This window comes from Triticum dicoccoides, chromosome 4A (genome assembly GCF_002162155.2).
Source record: "Triticum dicoccoides isolate Atlit2015 ecotype Zavitan chromosome 4A, WEW_v2.0, whole genome shotgun sequence".
Classification (NCBI taxonomy): Eukaryota; Viridiplantae; Streptophyta; class Magnoliopsida; order Poales; family Poaceae; genus Triticum; species Triticum dicoccoides.
In genome coordinates, this window is record NC_041386.1 from 470717010 (window position 1) to 470730173 (window position 13164).

The window sequence follows — 13164 nt, forward strand, 5'->3', positions numbered from 1 at the left end:
GTGTGCTCCCCTCTTATTGCCCATATGGTCCATATCATCCCCCCCCCGGGGGGGGGGGAGGGTCCGGCAACCCCCCGATACTCCGATAAATACCTGATACTATTTGGAACACTTTCGGTGTCCGAATACTATCATCCTATATATCAATCTTTACCTCTAGACCATTTCGAGACTCCTTGTCATGTCCGTGATCTCATTCGGGACACCGAACAACATTCGATCACCAAATCACATAACTCATATAATACTAAATCGTCATCGAACGTTAAGCATGTGGACCCTACGGGTTCGAGAACTATGTAGTCATGACCGAGACACCTCTCCGGTCAATAACCAATAGCGGAACCTGGATGCTCATATTGGCTCCTACATGTTCTACAAAGATCTTTATCGGTCGAACCGTAATGGCAACATACGTTATTCCATTTGTCATTGGTATTTTTCTTGCCCGAGATTCGATCGTCGGTATCTTCATACCTAGTTCAATCTCGTTACTGGCAAGTCTCTTTACTCGTTCTGTAATACATCATCCCGCAACTAACTCATTGGTCACTTTGCTTGCAAGGCTTCTTATGATGCGCATTACCGAGAGGGCCCAAAGATACCTCTCCGATACTTGGAGTGACAAATCCTATTCTCGATCTATGCCAACCCAACAAACACCTTCGGAGATACCTATAGAGCATCTTTATAATCACCCGGTTATGTTGTGAAGTTTGATAGCACACAAGGCATTCCTCCGGTATTCGGGAGTTGCATAATCTCATAGTCGAAGGAATATGTATTTGACATGAAGAAAGCAATAGCAATAAAACTGAACGATCAATATGCTAAGCTAACGGATGGGTCATGTCCATCACATTATTCTCCTAATGATGTGATCCTGTTATCAAACGACAACTAATGTCTATGGTTAGGAAACCTTAGCCATCTTTGATCAACGAGCTAGTCATGTAGAGGCTCACTAGGGACTCAATGTTTGTCTATGTATTCACACATGTATTAAGGTTTCTGGTCAATACAATTTTAGCATGAACAATAAAAATTTATCATGAATAAGGAAATATAAAATAACAACTTTATTATTGCCTCTAGGGCATATTTCCTTCAGGAAATACTTACCGTTGCTGTGTTGTATCATCCTCTCCTCTTCGGGGAAATACCAACACAGATACAAGCAATCAATGTCAAAGATTAAATCTTTGACCTGATAGTTGTTGGGCATTCCAAAGATCACGTCAAGCGTGACCTTGTTGATTCAACATGCTTCTTTTCCTAGGACCATTCCTTTAAAGGTTGTTCGGCTCGGTACGATGCCTGATCTGTCGAATTGTATCTTTTGCAAAGCATCCTCATAGATGAGGTTTAGGCTACTACCGCTGTCCATCAAGACGTTGGTCAACCGATAGCCATCAATAATGGGGTCGAGGACAAGGGCCGAAACTCCTCGGCCTTGAGTTCCCATTGGTTGGTCTTCTCGATCGAAAGTGATCGGAGTGTCTGACCATCTATTATCCGAGCTCCAAGCCTAGCCTGGTGAATCATAGTCTTCACTTTGCAGGTGGTACGAAACCGATGCTTGGGTGATGATCTTTTGTGTATCCTCGCCCAGATCTAGCGTCATGGCAGAGGAAGCGTCAGCAGTTTTTGGGTTGTCGAAATCGATGTCCTGACAAGGGTTTGGAGTTTTAATCTTCTTTCATGCTTCGGTTGAGCCAAAGTTTAAACGCTCCAGTGCAGGAACTATGTTGGAACAGATCTGATCATCAAGCATGATGCCATTAAACTGTTTTGATCACATAGTGGGATTTGCATGGGCCACCAATGTCGGGGGTTAAATCCGGCGGATCTCGGGTAGGGTGTCCCGAGCTGGTGATCTCGGTCGAATGGCAACAGGACGAACAAAAGACACAATGTTTACCAGATTCGGGCCCTCTCGAAGAGGTAAAACCCTACGTCATGCTTCTGTTGTATTGATCGTGATGGAGTACAAAGTATAGGATGATCTACCTCGAGATCGTATGAATGAATCTAACTTAGCTTAACTTTAGGCTACAGACTAAAACCCTTCAGCTCATATAGGTACAGGGGGTGCCTAGGGTTACATGTAGGGTGGTTACATCCAGGAATAAAGCGTGCCAATGATTTGAACATGTCTTGAAGTGTGTGCCAAGTTTTTGGAGGATTTCATCTTGAGTACGCCGGGTGTCATGGTGAATATGGCTCATTCTTCGGTTGTCTGGGGGCCCTTGACCCGGCCCATGATCGGCAGGCCGACATGTCTAGCACCCCATAGTCTAGGACATCATCATCATGTGGAGGAATTTTTTTGTCGCCGCGACATCACGGGAGGCCCTCGCCTTCTCCCACTTGTTTCCCATCACTCGCCGGTTATTCTTTGGCATGTTGGCTCTTCCATTCTCCCCTACATCATCTTCTTCTTCATTCGTCCAACCCAATTGATTAGTGGGAGCTTGACCCATCAGTCTTCCCCTTGCTGACCTTGTGATATTCCACAAGTTGTGTCCACTTTGGTTTTCCATTCAATAGCACCCAACAATGGCTAAAACCAAATGGCTTCTTCTCTGTTTCTTGATACATAATGGTCGCCACCACCGTCTAGCAAACAATTTATGTATAACAATGAGATAATGCGACAAAAAATAAGCAATTGAAATGACGACAAATATACAAGCAATTGACATGATGACAAAAAACTTATATGCGGTGCTACTGTCATCCCACTTTGAGGGGACCAAGCACTTGTGCATAGTAGCCGGCGTACTTGTTAACTTCCCTTTGAATGATTCCCCATCGATGTCGAAGGGACCACATTGCGGGTGGTCACGATAGTATGTGACTCCATATAGTGTTTGTGTTCATGTTAGTGCTTGTGGATCTTCTCCCAATACATATTGCCATTTTGTTCCATGCCACATATGGGGTTCAAGGTTGTGGCCAACCAAGTTTTAACCAATAAAATATCCTCAATAATTGTGAATGTGAGACCTCTTGCCTTGGGCACCTTTGCCTTCCTTTTCTTATTGGGGTTGGGTTTTGATGTTATGCCAACTTCAAACGTTGTGAATGTTAGAAAATTTGGATCCACCAACTCATAGTCCATTTGGATCGGATCTTGATTTCATTGTCATGTCCGACAATATATTCCCCTAAAATTGTTAGGATTTGAAATAAGCTAAGGTATACGCAACTAATTGCAATGATATATGCAAAGCAAAGCTCGGGATTGAGCAAAAAAGGTACCGAGTCATGCTATGTCATTCCGTCGAACATGACGTGTGCAGATTGGGCGTCGCCGCTGTCCGTGCTTGTCTGCGCCCGTTGGAGCTGTTGTGAGTGAAAGACATTATTCGCAGTCCTCTGCATCGCCCACTTCGGAATGCCCTCCCAACCGGCTGTCGGATCGTCCTCTAACCCGACCGGGTCGGATGACGCGATCCTTGTCGGCGGCTGGATGGACGAGGTTCGGGGGGCCGCGCGCGACAGGGGTGAACGTTGCTCCTCGAGGTTCACATCCGCTCCTTGCGACGCGCTTCCCTCTCCTGCTGCCTCCGTCACCGATTCCTTCGGGCGGCGTTCTCCGGCCTGCATGCCAGAGTCGAGGACGGGACGCCCACGGAAGACACCAAAGTAGCCTCTGTGGCAGCATGTGGGACGGGCTGGTCAACATCTAGAACGGCGGATTGGGGCTCACGAAGAGGATGAGGGGAGCAAGGGTGGACAACGACGACGACTAGGACACAGGAGGAGGGCGATGAGTTTGGTGGATTTGATGCAATTTATAATGGAGTCAGGCTGTCTGGTCTGTCATGGGGGACGCGCCCGGGCCTCGTCATACTTGTCCTAGATTTGGGCTGGATATGAGAGGTCGCCGATCAGTCCGGACACTTATGGCCGGTATGAGGAACTTGTTTGGGTCGGGTTTTTTACCGGTTAGTGACCGGGCCGTCCGGCCGGACATTTGAGACCGCTTTGAGGCGGGAAGATGTAGATGCTCTAAGTCCACAAAAACATCAACTAAAAAAGTCCACAAAATATCAGTGGCACATGTGGTTTTTTACTTTACAGTACTGGATCTACACGAGCCGGGCTGCACTGACGCGTTGGTCCCATTTGGCATCGAGTCAAACAGGCGAGCGGACTCCCGCTACGGCCACAGACGCGGAGCTAGGTAGCCTGAACCGCACCACAGCTCCGTCCGTGTCCGAGACCTCCCACCATCTCCCATGGCGAAGGGCCCTCCAGCCGCACACCCGCATCCCTAACCCTAGGCTAGATCCCACCGCACCTTGCGCGCACGCGAAAACCAAGCACACGCCTCTGACCACTCTCCCCCAGCCCCGCTGACTCCTCTGGGTCCGCGAGTCTATTGCCTTACCCATGGATTCGGCTAGTAGCAGCGCGCGGACGGTGGCGGCGTGCGTGATCGGCGGGATCGTGCTGGGTGCCTCGGTGGTCGCGCTGCACCTCGGCGCTGGCCCCGCGGCCCCGAGTCTACCACCGGTCGAGGCCCTCCGGCGGCGCTTCCGCCGCCGCCGCCGCCCCGTGCGGGTCTACATGGACGGCTGCTTCGACATGATGCACTACGGCCACTGCAACGCGCTGCGCCAGGCGCGGGCGCTCGGGGACGAGCTCGTCGTCGGCGTCGTCAGTGATGACGAGATCACCGCCAACAAGGGACCACCCGTCACGCCGCTCCACGAGAGGTCATCCCGCACCCCCTCGTAATTCTAGTGTTTGCTTGCGCCATGTATAAGATCGCCGCTAAGTTTTGTGCTTCAGCCAACATTTTGTTCCAATGAGAACATAATCAAGGCAATATTTTCCCCTTAGGTTGATGCTTGTTGTCATAGTGCGGGACTCTGCTCTAATTATATTCTTACAATACAAACTGCTGGGGAGCACTTGTGGTTGTTGCTCATTGTCAGGATTCAGGACCAACTTCTTGTGTCATTCTGTGAATAAATGTGTTTGCTGAGGTGCTACTGTGTGGACCAGTTTCATACTTGCATCAAAGTTTTCTTTTTAGCTTGGGTTCTAAGGTGATGTTTTGTGGGTAGGATGGACTGTTCGGCGTTCTCAAACTTCTATGGATTTGAAACATAGAAGTAGCTCCAATCGAATGTTAGAATTGTTTCGTGTGTTGATTACTAACACTGAAAAAAGTGGCTCTGAGTTATGGTTAACTAATTGTATTGTTGTGTTGCATGAATGATTTAAATTGGGAAATTAGTATTACAGTTCTGAAGTTAAAGTGTGTTTTTGGTCAGTAGATAGCTTGGCTGGATCTGGATGGGCTAATTGGCTCAAGCAGTAGATAGCTCTGGAAATGTTCGCTAATGCTGGAGTCACTAACCACTTGGTGAGCCTGTGCATTTTTATACGGTCTATGTGGTATGTCCGCTGTGTGCTCTGCTCGGCTGATTGGTAGTAACAAAACCAACCTTGCTCAAACGACATTAATGCATTTTAGAAAATTGGTCATGCCAGTAGCTTTTCTGTTCGCAATTGCGCTTATGATGGATGCAATTCTTGCTCTGGCAAAATTTATCCTGGTACTGATTTAATTTTGATGATTAATCAGATCTCTGATTATTTTTCTGCTTGCTTGAAGAAAGACGAGTTAAGCAAGATTTACTGGCAGGAGTTACTGTGCTCAGTGCACGCCTTACTGTTTCTCTGCTTCTGCAATTTGTAGATTTAGGTGTAATTCATCGGTTTCTTATGTGCTCTGGTGGTAGTTACTGTTGTGTTGTCACAGCCAGATTTTGCCTCTAATGTAGTTTAGGCTTAAGGCTGTATGGAATTTTAGGCATTTCTTTCTGTGTCGTGCTTTTGCTTCTTTGGATGCACCGGTATAATCCCTAATTTTGTATTGTATTTAGCATAAATTCTTTTTCCTAATGTTTCTATTTTTCTGGGTAATACAGAATGAAAATGGTCCGTGCTGTCAAATGGGTTGACGATGTCATTCCAGATGCACCATATGCCATAACCGAAGATTTCATGAACAAGCTATTCAATGAGTACAATATTGATTACATAATTCATGGTGATGATCCTTGCCTGCTACCAGATGGCACTGACGCATATGCCCTTGCCAAAAAGGCTGGCCGATATAAGCAGATTAAAAGAACCGAAGGAGTGTCAACAACAGACATTGTTGGTACTTATTCTGCTTTAGTTTTCGCTTGTAGTATGTGTTAAATGCTAAAAGTTTTAATTGCCATACTGAAATTGAAGTCTGAATGGCTACCGCATTGGAATATCTTTTGGCTACAGTCTTTTTAGCTGCAGGTCGTCTCTGAGCTGTCAACCTCACTGTTCACCAGACTATTTTCTTGTTCCCACCATCACATGCATTTTGACATTTCTGTTGTATCCATTTATGAGCCAGGATGGTATGGAGTACAATTTACATTGGGAACCAATGAGTTGGTCATGGACTCATTTCTATTGCCTATGGTGATGCAAACATTTTACTGCCATCTTGAGCTTGTCTCTCTTCATTGCAGGAAGAATGCTTCTTTGTGTTAGAGAGAGACCAGTTTCTGATAATCAGAGCCACTCTTCACTACAAAGACAGTTCAGTCATGGGCATGGTCAGAATATTGATGATAGTGGATTTGGAAATGGAACAAAAATATCTCATTTTCTTCCCACATCTCGGCGGATAGTTCAGTTCTCAAATGGCAGGGTATGTCTTATACAGTTTCAGAGTTTCTCTTGCATAAATACTATGCCATTTATATCTGGGTAATGAATATCCAATGAACCTCTGTAACGTGGTTGGCACCTAGTCCTGAGATCAGACACTCGTTCGAGGTGGCTACACTTAAGGTATTCTGTATGTAAGAACAGTTACATTGTATTGAGAGTGAGACTTCCATATGTGAAACTCCTCTTACAAGTGTACAGGTTTTGCCCAGGTAGAGATTTGTCTGTGCATCATAGATGAAAACTTCCACTGAAAAATGTTTCCTTTTTCTTAAATACTAAGCTTTTAGTGTTGATGCACTTACTAGGCATGAATGAGGACTTGAGAGAGAGAGTATTATTCGTGCAGTGTGCTTCATCAATTACAAATGCCCACATGATTACTGGTTGACGGTTTGAGTGGTTCTGAGTTGATAGTAAAAAATAATAAAAGTTCAGTATCCTTGAATTACCGTAAGCAGGCATTGATGTGCTCACAGCTCAACTTCTTTTAAGGTTAAGTGAAGATTGGCTGGGAAAAAGGTAGTGGGATAGCAACTAGAAGGGAAAGAGTTAATTTCTTGCTTGCCCTCTTACAGTAGGGATACATCCTTATATAGATCTTCTAGGTTGGTTACTGTTTGCTTAAGAGTAATTCCAGCGTGTGCTAGCTGGGTCCATATTCCTAACATACAAACTCCGCATAACTTGACCCCCAAGACAAGACCCGTAATTGGACACATACTGTAGCATGGTGGGATACACCTAATGTCTGTCTACAACAAGCAGATGCATATGCTTGTAAGATCGAACTATTCACTTTGTAAACATAGAATTTAATTTGATATCTCTACTTCTTGCAAACTGGTGATAGTTCGTGTAATTCAACTAAATAAAATAGGCCCTTCTTTTCTCAATTTATTTCCTTTTATGTTGACTAAGCTTTACCAATGCAGGGGCCAGGACCAGATTCCCGGGTAGTTTACATTGATGGTGCATTTGATCTGTTCCATGCTGGACATGTCGAGGTAAATGCCTCCCACAAGAGAAACAGAGAAAAACCATGACATCTTTGTCAGCATTGGGATGCTATGTCATATGCTTGTCTTGGTCGTATATTTTTTCCACTTCTATGTCATATGCTTGTCTGGGTCGTATATTTTTTCCACTTCTATGTCATATGCTTGTCTTGGTCGTATATTTTTTCCAGTTCTTTCTGCGGGGAGAATACTGGACTAAAGTCTTCAAAACATTGCAATTCATAGTTCAGTGTATTTATGGTTTCTTCAATGTAGATATTGCGACTTGCTCGAGGGCTTGGAGATTTCTTGCTTGTGGGCATTCACACAGATCAGACCATAAGGTAAGTATAATGGTTGCCTCTCCTTTTATCTTCTAATTACAATGCTTATACAGTTCATTCGCTTTTGCAACAGTCATAGTTTATAGTCAGAGACTCGGAGTGCACTGTTGAGCATAACTTCTGTAATCAGTTTTTTTAATATAACATTTTTTTACATTCATGCTTAATATTTCTCAGTTCAACTCGAGGACCACATCGCCCAATCATGAATCTCCATGAGCGCAGTTTGAGTGTTTTGGCTTGTCGTTATGTTGACGAAGTAATCATTGGTGCTCCGTGGCACATTTCAAAAGACATGGTGAGCTGTCTACTCCACTCTGAACCATAATATAAGTGTAGTATAACATGCTTGATGATATGGCTTTAATGCCGTACAAGTAAAAGCCTTAACCAGGCCGTGGCTTCAGCTGCCTTAACCAGGCGCTACTCACCCTGCTCCCCAAGCGCGCGGACGCCCATGCCCTAGGCGACTTCAGGCCCATTAGCCTCATCCACTTGGTCGCCAAGATCTTGGCCAAAGTTCTGTCGCTGTGCCTTGCGTACAAACTCATCTCCCTCGTCAGCACGAGCGAGAACGCCTTCATCCTAGGACGCAACCTACACGGCAATTTCATCCTCGTGCGCCAGTCTGCCCGCCTGCTACATCAGCTCGGCGCCCCATGCGTGCTCCTGAAGCTGGACCTGGCACGCGCTTCGACTCGACTCGATCAGGTGGCCATTCCTGTTCGACGACCTTCGCCAATACGGCTTTGGCACCAGGTTCCTAGATTGGCTGGCCATCTTATTCTCCTTGGCAAGCACTAGGGTGCTTGTTAACGAAAACCAGGCCCAACAATTTGGCACAGATGTGGGTTTCGCCAGGGCGATCCACTATCTCCTCAGCTTTTCGTGCTCGCTGTCTGATATGCTAGGCCGTCTGCTCCACCACGCCACCGAGCTTGGTGTAATACAACGGCTACACCCCCGGCGTCCGATGCCATTGGTCTCCCTCTACGCGGACGACATGATCCTCTTCTGTCTCCCCACCTTGAGCGATGTCACCGCCGTCAAGAGCATCTTGCAGCTATTTGGGCGCGCCCTCGGGCTCTAGGTTAACTTCACGAAGAGCACGACCACCTTGATTCGCAGCTGCGCGGACGAGGCTGCGCCTGCTGTCGACTTGCTAGGCTACCCCATTGTCGAGCTGCCTATTACCTACCTGGGCATCCCTCTGACGCTGCATCGACCTTCCATGGCCCACTCCAGCCCGTCGTAGACAAAGCCGCCCGCATGCTCCCCTGTTGGAAGGCACACTTCATGAACGAGGCTGGCCGCCTCGCATTCATGAAGGCCGTCCTCAGTGTGATCCCGATCCACCAGCTGCTAGCATTGGCGCCCCCCAAGAAGACCATAAAGGCGCTCGAGAAGATCCAGCTAGGCTTTCTCTGGGCCGGGCGCGCGGAGGCAAACGACGGGCACTACCATGTCAACCGGCAACGGGTTGCCCACCCGATCTCCCTGGGTGGCCTTGGCGTTCGCGACCTCGCGCTGCACACACGATGGCTTTGGTTCAGCCACACGAACACCACCAAAGCTTGGGCGGGCGTCGACCTACAATTCCCGCTGAGGAGCACACATTCTTCTTCGCCTCCACCACCATGCAGCTTGGGATGGCACGGAGGCCCTCTTCTGGGAGGACCGTTGGATTGCCGTACAGTACATCCGTGAGATCGCTTCGCTTTTATACGCATGCATCCCCAAATGCCGTCGCAAGATCAGGACAGTTGCGGAAGGGTTGGAGGCCAACCGATGGGCGCGGGACATCCAAGGCACGGTCGACATCCACCAGATCGGGCAATACCTCCAACTTTGGCACATGATCGATGGCACGAGCCTATCTGCAGAGCCAGATCGCCTCATTTGGAGATGGGCTGCAAATAGCTTCTACTCCGCCAAGTCAGCCTACACCGCCACCTTTGTCGGGTCCACAGCTTGCGCCGCCGGTAAGCTCACTTGGAGAAACTGGGCTCCACTGCGCGCCCGCTTCTTCCACTGGCTTGCCCACCTCGACAGATGCTGGACTGGAGACGCCTTGCTCGCCGCGGCCTGCAACACCCCGCGAGACGCCCCCTCTGCGACCAGGCACCTGAGACCATGCACCACCTCATCCTCGCATGCCCCTTCGCTCGGCAGACCTGGCATGAGGCACTGCGCTGGCTACGGATCCCATGCGCCCCGCCAGACAACGAGCCTCACTACTGGACTGGTGGCAATCGGCACGACAATCCGCCCCAACGCCCATGCGCAAGGGCCCTGGGTACCATGACCCTCGTTCCCTGGATGATATGGAAGCACTGCAACGACCGTGTCTTCAATGGAGCACGCCCATCGGTGAACGCCCTGTAACGAAGATTAAGGAAGAGGCCTCCCTTTGGGCAAGCGTGGGCGCTCTAGGGCTTAGAGCCATCACCCCCCAAACATGGGATGTCCATTAATTCGAAAACGGTAACCGCCTCCTAGGAGTGTAACTGCAACTCTCTCTTTTCACTGAAATGAAACATGCGCTCTCATGTGTTTTCTCAAAAAAGAATCACATGCCTTACACAACGCTCATCACTAGCTTATAACAACCTGGCAAGTGGCCATTGGTCCCACTATCATACACTCATGTATAGGCGCGATTAAGTCTCCTCATGATAGTGGGTCCTGCACGTCTTCTTCTCCACACCTTGCGTCCGGCCGTTCCCCAGCCTCGCTATCTGCCTCCACTTCTGAATTGCCCGGGCTAGCAGAAGGGGAGGGCGTGACAATTTTTTTTCTGAGAACACCTCGAGAGGGGCAGGGGGTTGCTGCATTTCATGAAGAAGAGAATTGCCAAGGTCATCACCCATGACATGCAGAGCCGCGAGTCTACCCCATAGAGCCGCCGTTGCATGGCCTTCTGAGGCCGCCGTACATCCACCGTCCGGAACCGCCACTCCGGCAGTCCGGCATCCATCGCCCAGACCGCAAGGCAGCCCTGCACAACTGCCGAACCCCGCCGACCCACAAGTGCCAAGGACTCCAAGGCGGTGCCTCCAAGAAGGAGCAAACCCACCTATGCAGCGCCACCACGCCGCCATTCAAACCTGTGGCTCACTGCCACCACCGCAGCTCCACAAGCCAAGGGAGGAGCCCCTAGACACCCGAGGGCGCCCTACTGCAGCCACAAGAGCACACCCGAGTACCACCACCAACGGATCTGGGAGCTTGACCCGCGGCGGTCAGGGGGGCCGCCGCCTCAGCTTGCTTGCTCCGGCGAGGCACAGCCGCCTCAAGGGAAGCCAGATGCCCAGATCCGGACAGATCTGACCCCTACAGGCCAAGCAGCGGGAGAGAGCCCACGGCACCGCGCACTCCGCCTGGAGCACCCACCACCAGCTCCGGCGCCGCCACGGACTGCGCGCCCCAATGATGACGCCACTGCGCGCCAACGGAGCTCGCCACTACGTCCACCACTGGTCTCCCCGCGCCACCGCGGCGAAGCCAGCGGTAGTGGCGGGAGGAGGGCGCCGAGAGGGCGGAGCCTGGCGGCGGCGGACTAGGTTTCCCATAGTCGCCCCCAGGAGGAGCGACACGGGGTGGGGGTTCCTTTTTTCCTCTCTGTCCAAACATTTGGAGGGCGTGAAAATGACGAACCAGAAAACATATATGCACAAACCATCAGTACCTCTACATATTACAAAATGTAATTATGCCCAGTATGAGAATTAGTTCACTACAAAATAAAGGTAACAATGAAATGGACACAAAGATTCCCAATTTCCAATAGGCCACCAATTTTATTTGGACAGATCGATGGCCTTTCATAACTTCTAGCTTTTCCAGTATATCCTTTGTCTCATCTCCAGCTTGATCTTCATTAAGCAATGCTGAGCTATTGCGTTGCTTTCCGAGGAAATTGTGTTGTCTAATTGGTCGTATTGTCCATGCTAAGCTGCAAATGCCAACCATGGTTAGCTGCTAGGTTCTGTGAAGCCGTTGACTCCGGAATCCTGTCTCAACCTAAGGCATTCCTTGTAGTCTTAGAACAGTAGTACACTGAGAAATTTGGTCATTCTGCTCACTGCTCAGAAATGATGTGATCAGTGTCCTCAAGTTATCCTGACTGGTTGCATTGAAGCAGAACATGCAGGTACCTAACCTGTAATTTTGAACACAAAACAATCAGACTTCCATCAAATAAAATCTATATATTTTTCATCTGTATAATTTACTGTCTTTTTCGAGAAAACTATAATTTACTGTCTAACCTTGTGTATTATCCAGGATCGTTTAGTAATCACCTGCTGCAATTTTAGTTGTCAACCAGGTTATGTGTGTGTGGTATGTGCCAAGAGCTCTCTGACTTTCCTTTTTGTACAGATTACCACTTTTAATATTTCATTGGTTGTTCATGGAACTATAGCTGAGAACATGGACTATACAGAGGTAATTAAGCTGTCTTCTTCTTGGAATATGCAAATGTTGAACCTTGATAATTGATCATTGTCATTTGTGCACTTCTCAGGACGATTCAAATCCATATGCTGCTCCAATTGCTATGGGCATTTATCATAAGCTGGATAGCCCTTTGGACATCACCACTAGTACTATTATAAGGAGAATAGTTTCTAACCATGAAGCCTACCAGGTAACTACCCTGAAACTGGGTTAGATTGTTGGGTGGAGCCTTGTCCTTCTGTGCTGTATGCAGCACTACACTATATTCTGTGCAAATGTGATTTGCCTTTTGTCGTCGTCATATCAGTGTTGTGCATGCAGGAGTTTTTTTAGAGGAAAAGGGCTCAGAGCCCTGGCTCCATTTGCATTGATCAAACGAAACCAGCATACATAGTATCAATCCTGTTACAAGCACGCGGGGGGATAAATCGCCAACACGCTGCCCCAGCAAAAAGTAAAAAACTAGGCCAACACACGCAACTACAGCAACTACCAGGAACAGACTAAGCCCGAAAACAGAGCCCGAAGACTCAACAAATCAACTGATCTCGCTCCGTAGCACGTTTGTTCAGCACCTCAGAGCGCTTTAGGAGTCCTAGCCAGGGTCCGGCCAGAGCAAGGGG

General features: G+C 48.3%; 1 protein-coding gene across 2 annotated transcripts in view; it reads left to right on the forward strand.

The window, feature by feature from the left end:
- The first annotated feature begins 4183 nt into the window (after positions 1-4183).
- LOC119286245 (ethanolamine-phosphate cytidylyltransferase-like) overlaps positions 4184-13164 on the forward strand; it is a 17040-nt gene continuing 8059 nt past the window's right edge. For both annotated transcript variants that reach the window (XR_005140335.1, XM_037565621.1), the window contains exons 1-8: positions 4184-4727; positions 5952-6187; positions 6537-6718; positions 7674-7745; positions 8013-8080; positions 8258-8378; positions 12464-12529; positions 12609-12731. Coding sequence is in view for 1 of the 2 variants with exons in the window: in XM_037565621.1 (XP_037421518.1) it covers positions 4402-4727; positions 5952-6187; positions 6537-6718; positions 7674-7745; positions 8013-8080; positions 8258-8378; positions 12464-12529; positions 12609-12731 (1194 nt within the window). In the remaining variant the exon portion in view is untranslated. The remainder of the gene's footprint in view (positions 4728-5951; positions 6188-6536; positions 6719-7673; positions 7746-8012; positions 8081-8257; positions 8379-12463; positions 12530-12608; positions 12732-13164) is intronic.